The 15,130-nt window shown below is 41.6% G+C and overlaps 1 protein-coding gene across 1 annotated transcript in view; it reads right to left on the bottom strand.

The window, feature by feature from the left end:
- The window catches only part of MEGF6 (multiple EGF like domains 6), a 273,763-nt gene extending 259,833 nt beyond the window's left edge, over positions 1-13,930 (bottom strand). The window contains exon 1 of the mRNA XM_075190156.1: positions 13,388-13,930. Within this exon, the coding sequence (XP_075046257.1) occupies positions 13,388-13,506 (119 nt within the window). The 5' untranslated portion in view covers positions 13,507-13,930. The remainder of the gene's footprint in view (positions 1-13,387) is intronic.
- Positions 13,931-15,130: the final 1,200 nt, after the last annotated feature.

The following is a 15,130-nucleotide window of genomic DNA, read 5'->3' as shown; positions in this document are numbered from 1 at the left end:
TGTTGCCCATTGGACAGCACAGTGGCTCACTGGTTAGCACTACTGCCTCACAGCACTGGGGTCATGAGTTCGATTCCCGACCATGGCCTTATCTGTGTGGAGTTTGTATGTTCTCCCTGTGTTTGCGTGGGTTTCCTCCAGGTGCTCCAGTTTCCTCCCACACTCCCAAAACATAGTGGTAAGTTAATTGGCTGCTATCAAAATTGACCCTAGTCTCTTTCTGTCTGTCTCCCTGTGTATGTATCTTAGGGAATTTAGACTGTAAGCCCCGATGGGACAGGGACTGATGTGAATGAGTTCTCTGTACAGCGCTGCGGAATTAGTGGCGCTATTTATAAATAAATGATGATGATGATTGGTCGTACTGTTTAATATTTTCCGACCAATCACCTAACGATCATGTAGTGTGTACACACTCATGCTCACGATCTCCATAGAGGTTACAGAGTCGGGCTCTTTTCAGTCGATGCTAGTGATGAATGTCCCGGTGAATAAATGTAGAGAGCGCTGTAGAAGGAATAATTCATTTGTTCCTTCTGAGACAGAATGTTTTGTGTCAGAGTCACAGAAGCTAACGATATTCATTAGGACATGTGGAAAGCTATAACAAGGCGGTTTTAATCAGTGTGACAATGTGACAATAATGAATGAATGAATGAATATTGTGCTGTCATTCTCTGAAGACTAGAGGACCAGATGAAGAGCACAGATCTGAAGGTAAATCGTGTCCGTGTGTATGGATGAATCGTCAGACCTTCAGTCGTAGGAACAATCGTTTGAGATAACAGGTCGGTTGGACAATTCTTCAGTGTGTACCTAGCCATAGGCGGCGATACAGAAAGTTAGTTACCACAGATATTGGGCCAACCATAATAAAAAGACCTCAGTGTTATCTGAGTAATATAACAAATGCTCATAACAGAAAACAGATTTGATTATTCATTGACACAATAAAGTAGTCCCACTGTGGCAATCTCTGTACTTTATTATTGGAAACACCTGATTCTGAAGCATCGAAAAAAAAGTCACAGAGAGATTACTGCATGAAATTGGTGCATTAATCACTTCATGTCATGTGGACATTGCTCGGGGCCGATGTGAGATCCGATCTGACTGGTCTGCGATCTGTACACTGGTCTGAGATCTGTACACTGGTCTGAGATCTGTACACTGGTCTGCGATCTGTACACTGGTCTGCGATCTGTACACTGGTTTGAGATCTGTACACTGGTTTGAGATCTGTACACTGGTCTGCGATCTGCACACTGGTCTGCGATCTGCACACTGGTCTGAGATCTGCACACTGGTCTGAGATCTGCACACTGGTCTGAGATCTGCACACTGGTCTGAGATCTGTACACTGGTCATTCTGGTGAGAGTTAGGACTTTATTTTGTAGAAAACTTATGTAGGTGCTGACATTGCAGCCACTACAGGGTTAATTAAACAAAAATTCCACCTATAACCACAACAGACAGACAGACACCTGTTTGTAAAACACAGATTTATGTGCATATTTGAAACAATATGTCAATGTTCTGCTGCCACAACAAGATACATACTTCCCTTAACGCCTTCAGTGCTAAGGAAGAGTAGGACTTGTCATTAGACATGGGTGGGGAGTTAAAATTATACTTACCTGTCCCCTGCAGCTATTTTTGTCAGGATAGGGAAGGGATTTTATAATGTTCATGTCTCCCCCATCCTGGTACCTAGAGAGTCACACGGGCACCCTTGTTTTAAAGAGGGGAGTCCGCTTCTTCAAATTAGATGTTCCCTTAGAACTCCTACACGTTATGCATTTCATTCAAGTCCGTGCAAATTTGCAAAAAAATAAAAATCATAATTTTCAAGTGCAGATTTTATAATGAATAACCATGTATAAAATTGTGCTTTTTGTGGTTTTCCAAAAGTGGGATGATGCCCCAAAAACTCACACATTTGCTTTTAGTTCCATTTTAATAATAAAACACTTTTTGGTAGAATTTCTTTTTTTTTTTTAGGTATATTATTATTATTATTATTATTATTATTAATATTTATTTATAAGGCGCCACAAGGCATCCGCAGCGCCGTACAGAGACAAACAAAATCACAATACAATGGGAGACAGCACAGTACAGTAAACACAGCAACTCAGTACGCTCAATGCACAGCTAGAGAGGGCGGGGAAGGGGGAGGGAGGATCCGCAAACGACGGGGCCCAAGAAGGAGGGCGTGGAAGATAGGGAGACCCCCAGGGGGGAGGAGGGAGCAAGAGTGGACGTGGGGTGGAGGACCCTCGAGGAGGAGGGCTAAGTAGCTGGAGAGCAGAGTTAGAAGTGGTGGAAACAGGAGGAGAGATGGCCCTGCTCAGAGGAGCGTACAATCTAAGGGGAGGGGTGGACAGACAGAGAGATGCAGGGGAGAGAGGGAGAGTAGGGGGACAGAGGTATAAGCAAACTAATAATATTTTCTAATAATTTAAAGTCTTCTGGACAAATAAAAACACAACATGGTATAATTTGTGTGGGTACCGCACAAACAAATGACTGATACTGATGTTGGAATGTGACCAGTCCAAAAAGTGTCAAAAATGGCTCAGTGGCGAATGAATTATAGGAAATGTATCTTTGTCACCAATGCACATGCACACATATAAGTACACAAACATATACACAACACACACACACGCAAACAGTCTGGTCTTGCCTAGACACCTTATGTTAAATTGGAAAGCCATTTACCTACAGAAAAGACCTCTGTAGCTCCTTCTACCACCACTGCTGAACCTTAAGCAAAGTTTTGGAAAACAGCTTTCTAAACAAATCACATTTAAGTGTGTATCAAAACAAAGCACGTCCAGGTCTTGTCCACATGTTTTCTGGGGTTGGGTTACAAATGGATTGGAACTGAAGCAAACCTGCCTACGACACCGCGATCCATTGATCTCTATGTCATGTTCCTATCCACGCGGACAGCAGTTAAATACAAGGCTCCGAGATTTCCAAGCTTGTGTGGACTTGTCCCAACGGTGTCAGTCCCGGAGAAGTGACCATTACCATCTCCTCGGGGTGACATTGTCTGGGGGAGGGAGCTCATCTCAAATAACTATTTTGGGAGGATGTTTTCTTCCAAGGTAGCATCAAGCTGCAGTCAGGTCATTGTAGATTGACTCTCGGACAAGATCAAACAAGAATCATGAAGATTTAATAATTTTATTTGGTAATTAATGTTAAGTCATATCGCTGTGCTTTACACTGATAGAAAGCAGACAGGTTTCACCGTAGACCCTTCCTCCGCAAAATAAATCAAGTAAAAAAAAAAAAAAAAAAAAGGATCCTGGGTCTATTTATGAAGCGGTGAAGAGCCTGAAATCCGGCAAAGGTTTAACGCAACCTTCAGCTCTTTTGCACCATCGTTTGCTTTTCACCTTCAACATTGGCGCACGTGAAGTAAGTAAACTTTGTCACTTCAAAGGCGCCAGTCTCATTCGCGACCAAACACGAGTTTCGTTGCAGAGAGGGTTTTACACCGGGAATCGCCCGACAGGTAAGTGTTATTGAATAGCGGCGGTACAACTTTCTGTATTGCTGTGATCGGCAGCAATAGAGATCCTTAAGTACCGCCGCCCACCGCCCACCAATGTTAAACAGACCCCCTTGTCTTTATTTTGAACAGTGGGATATTTGCAATGTATCCGGGGCGCAAGATGGCATTGTCGGGCTACATAGCAAAACTTGTGGGACGGTCCTGCCATACCGGTCTACCTTCCCAAGCTCCCTGCCGGAGCACGGTGTGGTGTAGGTGGCCATTCCTGGTACCATAGTGCGCCGTGGTGCCACACTGCAACATTTGTGCATGGTCATTTATTAGGTCAAGGCATAGCTAAAATATTACAACTAAAAAATCTCTCTCGCAGACCGACTGTATTCTTGGTGCAACTTTCTGTTACAAAGAACCTAATGACAGATGAGATGGGAGAAGAGACCGAGCTATCTGGTGATCAGCAGATCAGTCAGGTAATTACTAAACTCTGACCAGGACCATTCAGACATCCCTCCACCTCTGGCTGCAGTCCAGAATACACAGTGATCTAGAACGTCCAGTCTGACTGGCTGCCAGACCCGCAGGAGGCATGCCACGGGGTATGGGGACACCGAATCTTGGTGGCACCGTGCCCTGGAACAAATTGCCTATTTAGAGAGCTCCCAAAATGAAGTTTTCACTGTTTTCTTTCTTTATTCAATCATGAAATCTTAAAGGGACACAAATTCCAGATATTACATTTCTTTTGCTTAAAACAGCTGACATTGTCCAGATGACCTCAGGTTAGACAAGTACTTTTGGATGCTGTGGGGACATATAAGGGGTTTTATTCCTAGAAGACCTGCAGTAAGAATGAGTTTTAGATTACTGTAAAATGGAAATATTTTCTATTTATAAGTATTAAGTAGTAACAAGCTCTTGAAATCCCAGCGTCTGCCCCTGTAGCATATTTACATGTTGTCACTAAGGAATAGTCTAAAAATCTCCAGAGCCCTCTAATTTCAGGGAGACCGTCTCTAAACACATCAAATGCTGAGCAGAAACTCACCTACCTAACTTATACCCTACACTGATGAGCCACAACTGGGCAAAACAGTCCACATATGCTGTGAATGCCGGTGGCTTTAACAGATCCTTGGATGTAAATGTTATTTCCAGAAGTGAGCTGCTTATTTGCATATTGCCCATAGGGAGTAGTTTAAAATTCTCTCTAACCTTTCACATTGTTCCCTGAGAATTACTGCTGTACAGGAGTAGCTGGATGCAGTCAATTTCTATTTAAAGTCTTTGGTACACTTATTTAACCTGAGTCTACCCACCTAGGTTCCAGTTACCCCTCATCGTTGGCAGTTACTGTAATTAAAGTCTGCCACCAAAGTAGGATGGTTTGTGGATCCTGTGGCTCGGTTTAAGACTACAGAAGAATATATTTAATTTAGACCCCTCTATACCGATCTGTCAGTGATCTCTTGCTGGAGATGCGTGAGGTTGAAACGGAAAAATTACCTTTTAATTGCAAGGTAGGGATTATGGTTGAAAAACAATATTTAAATCTAGTAGCTCATCTGATGGTTAACTGTTATGCAGAGAGTTGCAACATTGTTGCAACAAAGTAAAAACTACCCCTGGGTGTCAAGGTTTAAAGAGCAAGTAAAGGCATTATTTGAAAGGGACAATTATTTGCTGACTCTGTGCTGGGGCCATAGTCCTATCCCCACCAGGGCACTATCTGTGTGGTTTGTGTGTTGTCCCCGTGTTTGTGTGGGTTCCCTGCGTGTGCTCCGGTTTCCTTTCATAGGTCAAAAATGTATCCTCGAAGCAAGGTTTAAAGGGTAGAAAGTTATGACCTAATCGAGTGATTGGTTGAACATATTCTCGGTGTGAATCTGGATCAATGTGTAAAGCAATGACTCAGGCTTCTACATAAATGATTATTCCACCACGCACCTCAATCAACATGACTTAACCACTATACTAATCCATTCTAATATTCACCATCAATACAGCAAAGAGAGTATATAAAATGCAATACAAAATACAATGTATATATATATATATATATATATATATATATATATATATATATATATATATATATATATATAGCAAGAACAAATACTGAGAATTGCACCTAGTAAGCAGAAGAAAAGAAGTAGTACTGAGCAATGTGAGTTTGTATGTTCTCCCTGTGTTTGCGTGGGTTTCCTCTGGGTGCTCCGGATTCCTCCCACACTTCAAAAACATACTAGTAGGTTAATTGGCTGCTAACAAATTGACCCTAGTCTCTCTCTCCATCTGTGTATGTATGTTAGGGAATTTAGACTGTAAGCTCCAATGGGGCAGGGACTGATGTGAAGGAGTTCTCTGTACAGCACTGCGGAATTAGTGGCGCTATATAAATAAATGATGATGATGATGATGTCTTCTGAAATCAGGAACAGTTGGCAAGTTTAGATTATTCTCTTTCTGTGTGCTTTGGATTGGTTTTGTTTGACTTTTTAATAAATGGTATAAGCCACCGTGAGACCTTGTACATATCTGTCAAACTGATATCCTTTTGACCCTCTCACCCCAAAAAATATATTTATAAATCGGCTTTTAAAACAATGTTTCTTCTTAACGGAGTCTTAAGATGTCAAATTAAGATCTGTCACTTTGTGACAAAGTAACAGCGTCACAGCAGCTTGGGGAATCTAGATAAACAGGAAGAGGAAATATATATCTGTAATGTTTCATCTCCTCTGTTCTGCTCCACAGTATGGCCCATTGGACACACTGAAAGTAACCAGGAATTCTTTGGGGTAGGAGGTGTAGTGGGAGGTTTGAGAATGGCTTCAGCCAGGGATCGGGAGAGAGAGTTAGAAGATCAGATATCCCGCCCACGATGCACGATAACGGCTAAATCCGCCTCTGTGATCTCATAGTTGGCCCACAGACCGATGGTAAATTAAAGAGGAACTGTTGCAGTTAGTAATAATATAGTAAATATATTACACTATGTGGCTTTTTTTTTTTTTTTAGATAGAAGCTTTGCCCCTTGCCCTCGCATCCAAAATTCCTATGAATGAGCCAACAATTATTGCAGCAGTAGAGACAATTTTCAACACTGTTCCGCATTTAGCCGCAAAATGTTGCACCATTTAGCGGCCAATTTTGTCCTCGAGTGTTCTCAGTTCTACCCAAACATTTCGCACAGCAGAATGAACTGACAATCCTTCCCCAGCTTGAAGACTGTATCAACGAAACATACCACCTAAGCCGAACGATGTGTTCTACCATGAACCCCCGATTGTGCTCATCACTAGCCAGCAGTACCATTATTTCTGACACTGCTGGCTTGCTGAGCAGTCTTGTGTTTTGTGGCGACAGCAGAGCTTCTGTCACTCACTCAATGACAGCCTAAGTACAGTGGATTGTGGTGCTGAAGACTAGCGCCTGCTAAGGGATTGAGGGGTGAGAGAGGTAATCAGGGGCTGGGTGAAAGGGGTGCATTTGCCCACCGGGCCGTTCCCATGGTGGGCTACCTTGGACTGGGTCACTGGGCTATCTGCTTTTTTTTTTCCTTTAAAATTTCCCTAAAAGGCTGCTGAGCCGAGTCTGAAACCCGGGATAAAATTTGCTGATGGTAAACATGTAAACAAAAATGATTTAATGCCAAAGAGAATACTGCCAAAAAATAACTGCAAAATATAGAATATTGTAATCCACTAATGTGCATTTTTACAGCTTCCGATATAAGAGCGCCTTTTTAACAGTTATTTTCGTGCCAGGTGCCCCCCTTGCATCTATATATTTTACTATACCCCTTGCCTTATCCCCTACACTCAGCACTGCCCTTAGCAGGTCTCCTGTTCATATGAGCTTACATTTAGATCACTCTGTAACACATACAGACTCAAAACAAGTGATACTCTCTCTTGCAGAATAATTAATGCGCCTCTATGCAGAATAATTAATTCTAATTATTCTGGAATAATCTAAGCGATTAATTACCGCCACTGTTCCCAGGTTACCCATGCTGTAAATATTTTTTTCTATGAAGCTTACTGACGGTCAGCACTTTACTGGCACATAATTTATAAAATACTGGCTGTTATAAAAAAAATTAAAGTAAGGACACACAAAGCACAAGATTTATAGGGAAATATATATCTCCTTTCCAAATCACTGGTGGGGTCAATGCTAGCAGCAATAGTTTAGTAATCTGGTGTATCTTTTTAATGATACAGACATATTTTATTAAAGGACTATAATGTTTCTTTCTTTTTCCTCTTATTTTTAGCCCCAAATTGCCAGCAATTATATCTCTATCAGCCACAAGTGCAGACTGGAAGGGGTATTGCAACACCGCCACCTAGAGGTGGCAAGCAGCATTCCATTCTGGAATTCAAACTCTCTGTAGCACATAGAGTTAACGTTTTTTTGCAGCAATAATGTTTAAAGAAGGAAAAAAAAAGTACCAGTAGTTGTGCGTGCCTGCCAAATTACAGAAGGGAGGAAGATAGGTAAGACCAGGCTGCTATCTTCCAAACTTAAATTATAAGTTTCTTGGGAGATCTCCAGCTCACAAGTGTATAGGTTAGAAACAACTGTATTATCATCATCATCATCATTATTATATATAGCGCCACCAATTCCACAGTGCTGTACAGAGAATCCCCATTGGAGCTTACAGTCTAAATTCCTTAATAAACGCAGATGGATCACAAACAGACTGGGGTCCATTTTTGTCAGTAGCCAATTAACTTACTAGTATATCTTTGGCGTGTGGCACCCGGAGGAACTCCACACAAACACGAGGAGAACATACAAACTGCACACAGATAAGGCCATGGTCGGGAATCAAACTCATGACTGTGAAGCAGAAGTGCTAACCACTGAGCCAGAAGAAAAATTAACAATATATTGCAAAACATTTCATTACTCCATCAATTAAGAAAAACAAGCAATCTTCCCTTGATACATTTGGGAAATTAGGGAGGTGATGATTGCGTTCTGGATGAAGTATTAATTTATAAGCTGTTGTAGGACGCTCTGTAGAACGGCAGCTTTTCTAACATTTGAAAACAATTTCAAGCAACAAACATTTCCAGGAGAGATCTTTCAAACCTGTCCTGGATATTAGGATCCGTGGTAACTATGTGACTCCGTGATGATAAAGTAACTCCCGTCCATGGACGCAGGAGGTGAAAGGAACATTCCACATATATTTATTTCATGAATCACTTAGTAATAGATAAATCCATGTAACCTGGACTCCTGCAGTCCGTGGGATCAGGTGCTGACAACAAGGTGCGTTCACAAGTGCCAACACGTCAGGAGGTATTAACTCATCAGTTTCACATTTTAAACTGTCTGTGCTGGGTAATGACAGGAGACAGTTACATTTAAACTCGTTTGTGATTACTATATCCAAACCCGGGGTACACGCATGTAAACTGGCGCAGGGGAACTGGTGGAAAAAATGTGCTGTATCCATAGCAACCAGCCAGGTTATCAGACTTCTACAGCTATTAAGAAAATGTTTAATTTGCTATTTGTTACAGCACCTTTCCTGTACAGGGGCAGTATCCGGGCAACAGTTTTCATAAATGTATTTATAATTCCTCTGTATTTCCTTATACATTATTTATTTGCAAATATACATTTATTTATATGGCTTCTTAATGTACTATTGTCTGTTAATACATACAACAGGCAAATAGTGAACTCCAGCTGTCAGTAATAAAATATTATAGAAATAAGGATACTGGGCCTGAGAGCTTACAATCTAGTTGGACTGTGGGCAGCACGGTGGCTAAGTGGTTAGAACTTCTGCCTCACGGCGCTGGGGTCATGAGTTCAATTCCTGACCATGGTCTTATCTGTGTAGAGTTTGTATGTCCTCCCTGTGTTTGCGTGGGTTTCCTGTGGGTGCTCCGGTTTCCAACATCAACCAAGTGCAAAGTGCTGACTGGCAAATTATAGTTTGGGGGTAGAGACGCTTAAAGGGAAAAAATTGCATCTAGCCCAGTGACCCAGCCCAAGGTAGGTCACTATGGGACCGTCCTGGGCAGTAAATGCAAATGCCCCCCGACTCCTGCCCAGTCAGCAATTTTCAGATAAATGACTAAGTCTCACAGACTAATCGCTGAAGTGTGATTTACTGACATTGTATCTCATTAATATCATAATATCATTAATATCATAAAACTAATTGTCCAAAAACACAAAAAAAAGTTGTGTCTTTTAAATGTGCATTTCCTGCCCACAATGTCCTAAAATTCAATGCAAGGAACAATTAATTGACCAGCCAATTAAACATTCTGGAGAACATTAATTGGCTGATGTTCAATTGCAGCATTGTGCTGCAGAATCAGACACACTGCGTAACTGCGGTGGAAGCCGGTCTGTGTGACGGAGCGGTGTGTAGCCGAACACATAGGAAACAACCAGCTATAAAACTAATGTACTCAGTTATGGAATTAATCTCCCTAGAATAAAAATCCCTGACAGGGCAGGAGTTCAGCAATCAGATGTATGAGCACAGGCGTCACTAGTGAATGAATCCATCATAACCTGGGCTGTAAGGGGCAGATCTGAGAATGTTCATTGCAATTAGAAAACATGAACTACCTGACATGTGTTACGTCCCATTATCCATATGTGTCCAATATTTACTTCTGTATGAAAATGACCTTAAAATGTATTATTCTAGTGTCCCTTAGTATAAGGACACCAAGGGGTAAATGTATCATACCCCGGTTTTGTCAATTCCCGCGAGTTCGGCGAGTTGACAGCTTAAATTTAAAGCGGCGCTGCCTTGTAAAGGGAAACTTCCCTTTACAAGGCAGCGCCGCTTTAAATTTAAGCTGCAAAGACACCGAACTCGCGGGAATTGACAAAACCGGGGTATGATACATTTACCCCCAAATATGTGATCTTAGTCATGAAGGTGTGGAAGTGGGAAATATAAGTGACAGGAATGTGATAGTGATACAATGAAGGCAGTAGGAGAAGTAACAGTATGACATACCCCTGTATACCTCCCACTACCACCACTGTGTGTGTATATATATATATATATATATATATATATATATATATATATATATATATATATAATGTAAGTGACTGGAATGTGTTAGTGATACAATGAAGGCAGTAGGAGAAGTAACGGTATGACATGCCACTGTATACCTCCCACTACCACCACTGTGTGTATATATATATATATATATATATAATGTAAGTGACTGGAATGTGATAGTGACACAATGAAGGCAGTAGGAGAAGTAACGGTATGACATGCCACTGTATACCTCCCACTACCACCACTGTGTGTATATATATATATATATATATATATATATATATATATATATATATATATATATATATGTATAATATAAGTGACTGGAATGTGATAGTGATACAATGAAGGCAGTAGGAGAAGTAACGGTATGACATACCACTGTATACCTCCCACTACCACCACTGTGTGTGTGTATATATATATATATATATATATATATATATATATATATATATATATATATATATATATATATATATATATATGTATAATATAAGTGACTGGAATGTGATAGTGATACAATGAAGGCAGTAGGAGAAGTAACGGTATGACATACCTCTGTATACCTCCCACTACCACCACAGGGTACGGGTTAGAAACAGGGATATGTTTAATCATTGTTTTTCTCACCAGGAGAAACCTTTAGTAGTCATCAAAGACTTCAATAGGCAGTGGTGGAAATACCCCCCTTACAGGGGGCACTGCAGCTACGGGACCCCGGAGGTGAGATGAGTCAGTTATACAATCAACATACTTTTAACAAAGCAACAATTCCAAAAAACTGCAGATAATTTCTCGCTCCTGCCTGTACCCTACTTGCCCCATAAAGGGAGCACATTTCAGGATGAGATGACGGATACGGTGCCTCACCTCTAATGAGTAACCCAACTCAACCAAGTACATATTCACAACAGCGTCATCTTCAGTGGAGAAAACACAACGCTGCTCTGATGTCAGTTCACCCAAAATGTGGTTAAAACTTCCCAAATTACATTTTTTAGAGGAATTTTTAGGGGAAGGGGGTTCCACCGTTGCCATTCTCCAATATATTCATAATTTCAGCATATACATACTCTACAAATACTACACATCATATAAGTTACATCCTGCCTGAGAATAACCTACAAATACACAGAGCTGCAAATATCATCCAATGCTGGTGATTATACAGTTACAGGAATGGCAAGACAGCTTTCTTTCATATTATTAATAAAATCTTAGCTTGGTAGATCACCAACACCTATTTATAGAAAAAAAATATTTTGACTATTCTAAATCAAGTTAAGTGAGAAAATAGTGTACAGAAATCACACTGCTAAAGTCCCAGTCAACAGGGTTAATTACTAACATTGCAGCTAGGTGCAAAGTGTGCACCGATCCATAGCAACTAATCATTGCTATCTGTCTGATACAAATGAGTCCAGGAAAGCCAGTACCGGATTGGCTGCTATTGTTAAGCACAATTATTGCACCTAAATGTAATGCGAGTATATTTGTCCTAATTAGGGAAGATCCATTGGCTAAAACTCTGTATATTATCTAAAGATGTATAATTCATTCCCAGAAACAGCTATAATGAGTTCACAGATGTATACTTATATTTCATACCAAGATAACCCATTTAAAGTCTACCTACACATCTGCCCCCCCCCAGTTATTGCTCTTTGTTCTGTCTGGATTCCTACATGGTTTGGCAAAAGTTCTACAGGACGTTATCCACAGGAATCTATAGGTGTGAAATGGGGCTAATGTAGAACCACAGCATGCATATCTGAATGTAAATGTGCAATAACACAGCACGCTTACATCTTACACTCACTTAATGATAAGTACAAGTAAATCTCATCTGTGCACTGCAAAGCAAACACCATTGCAAATAAAAAAACATTTTCTAGCAGAGGCACAAAAGATTGGACATGCACTGGCAGTATTATTTGGAGGTATTGGATAGGACACACTTTGTTGAACTAGGTAATTGTATTCTACCTGATAATGAAAATCAATGTTAATTTAGTAAGGACTGAAGGGACAGAGACCATTTTTATACCAAACTGATTATAAAACAATCTATATACCTACATCTCTAGCTTGTGGCTATTTGACATTCGTGTGTTTTGGTTGACAATTTTTGCATGTTAAGCCTTGTATGAGACACTGTGAAAATGGGGTGTACCCACCATACCCCAAGAAGGCTCTCTACTTATAATGGAACTACAAATTCCAGCAAGCCCTGGGCATGTAGTTGCACAACACCTAGCTGGAGAGTCAAAGGTTGGCTGACTCTTACATATATGTGAAAAAGTTGTGTTGCAAAGTGGGTATGCATTTATTTTTTTGTGGATACATTGTATTGATACTAAGTGCAGTGGTTGTATTTACCTTGGTTTTATAGTAGTTTGTGTTGATGCTTTGGCATGTGTGTATTTGTGTGCAGTCACAAGGCTAAATGTTAACCACTGGTAACCCAATCTCTGCAACAAAGTAAGCCCTAAAGGTGAAGTTATGTGCATCTGGCTTTGCCTAGTAAGAGATTGTACCTTCCCCAGGGCTCAGCTGAATCACTGATCACTACAAAGGATTTCTCTCCCTATAAACTCACCTCACTAAACGTGTTCTAAAGGTTGTCTCCAGCAAAAAGGAAGTCATTTATCAAACAGCAGACAAGGTGTATCAAGCACAAGAGCACAATAAAGCACAGATGACAAGTTTAATGCTCTGTTGCCACATTGTAACAATCTATTTTGGTCTATGTTACTTTAACAAGGCGATCTCCTTTCATACTCACATATAGGACTGCAGTTTTGTCCCATCTGTTGCAGAACACCTCTTCACTGTATCAAGAAGAAGTAGCAATCCCGACATCTGTAGCAACATAACTGGTAACATGATCCACCTTTCCTGCATTGGAAATGAATTCAGATTGTATTTTTACTTGGTTGCAGAGGGGAAAATGTGATTTTATTAAAAATATAGGTTCCCTTAAGGGTTTTTTCTTTGCCAATGTGGAATACCCAAAGGATATGCTGTAAGGTAGCAGCAGGATTATCTTCCAAAGGTTGGGACAGTCCCAGAGATGTCCTTTCTTTCAGTGAAGCTCATTGTACAGTCTGTAAGTTTAAAACAAAACAAAAAAAAAAAGTTAGCACAATGTGCTCGGGCAGCTGTTTCTCATTGCTCTACTGTGATGTGATTTAGATCCAAAGACCTGGTGAGTTTTTAGAAAGTGCTTTTCCGTTCAATGAGGAGATGGTGTGTATTTTGGAGATGTACAACTGATCCAGTTTCTCATTCCAACAAGCACAGTAAGACCCCCCTCCTCCTCTCCAACAGGAGCCTGTAAGCAGGCAGAGGAGGGGATTTTACAGACAGGTCACCTCCCTCTGGACAAATTAGGAAAGATGTTCCCCTCTAGCAGCCTGCTCCCTTATGAATTGGCTTCAATCAGTGAGGAGATGTATTTACCTCTTGTAGATGTGACGATCGCTGTGTGCTGGAAGGAGCTGGCTGCTTCTGTGCAGTGTCTCAGTACATGGCGATGGGAGAGGGAAGCTCTGTAGATGGATATTCTATCCATACAGCTCAGGGAGTCTCTGGAGGAATTCAGGGAGCAGATGAGAGAAAATACATAGTGCCCAGGGCTCCTGCGTCCTAGATCTGACTGAGTCCCCTGTTTTATTCATATGGGGGATTGTGCTGCTGTCACACAGGGCTCTCACACCTTTATCTCTCTGCTCTGGGAGATTGCCAGCTTAGCAGTGTACTAAATATCTAGGCTGTGTGAGCAAAGGGAGGGATTGTGCACAGCAGGGGCAAATTGGAGGACTTTTTTTTTATAGCGGGAGCATATTAGGGGAATGCCTATAGCAGGGGCATGCTGGTGCAAATTAGGGGATGTCTATAGCAGGGGCATGCTGAGGCAAGTTGGGGGACTTGATCACTAGTAGGGGGCATGCTGGGTGACTTTGTCACTAGTAGGGGCATGGTGGGGCAAGTTGGGGGACTTGGTCATTAGTAGGGGGCATGCTGGGTGACTTTGTCACTAGTAGGGGCATGCTGGGGGACTTGGTCACTAGTAGGGGAAAGTTGGAGCACTTGGTCACTAGTAGGGGCATGCTGGGAGACTTGGTCACTAGTAGGGGAAAGTTGGAGCACTTGGTCACTAGTAGGGGCATGCTGGGGGACTTGGTCACCAGTAGGGGCATGCTGGGGGACTTGGTCACTAGTAGGGGCATGCTGGGGGACTTGGTCACTAGTAGGGGCAAGTTGGAGCACTTGGTCACTAGTAGGGGAAAGTTGGAGCACTTGGTCACTAGTAGGGGCATGCTGGGAGACTTGGTCACTAGTAGGGGAAAGTTGGAGCACTTGGTCACTAGTAGGGGCATGCTGGGGGACTTGGTCACCAGTAGGGGCATGCTGGGGGACTTGGTCACTAGTAGGGGCATGCTGGGGGACTTCATCACCAGTAGGGGCATGCTGGAGGACTTGGTCACTAGTAGGGGCAAGTTGTAGCACTTGGTCACTAGTAGGG

This window comes from Mixophyes fleayi, chromosome 11 (assembly GCF_038048845.1).
Source record: "Mixophyes fleayi isolate aMixFle1 chromosome 11, aMixFle1.hap1, whole genome shotgun sequence".
In the NCBI taxonomy this organism is placed as follows: domain Eukaryota; kingdom Metazoa; phylum Chordata; class Amphibia; order Anura; family Limnodynastidae; genus Mixophyes; species Mixophyes fleayi.
Note: the sequence above shows the minus strand (reverse complement) of the source record. Positions and strands in the feature narration are given on the sequence as shown.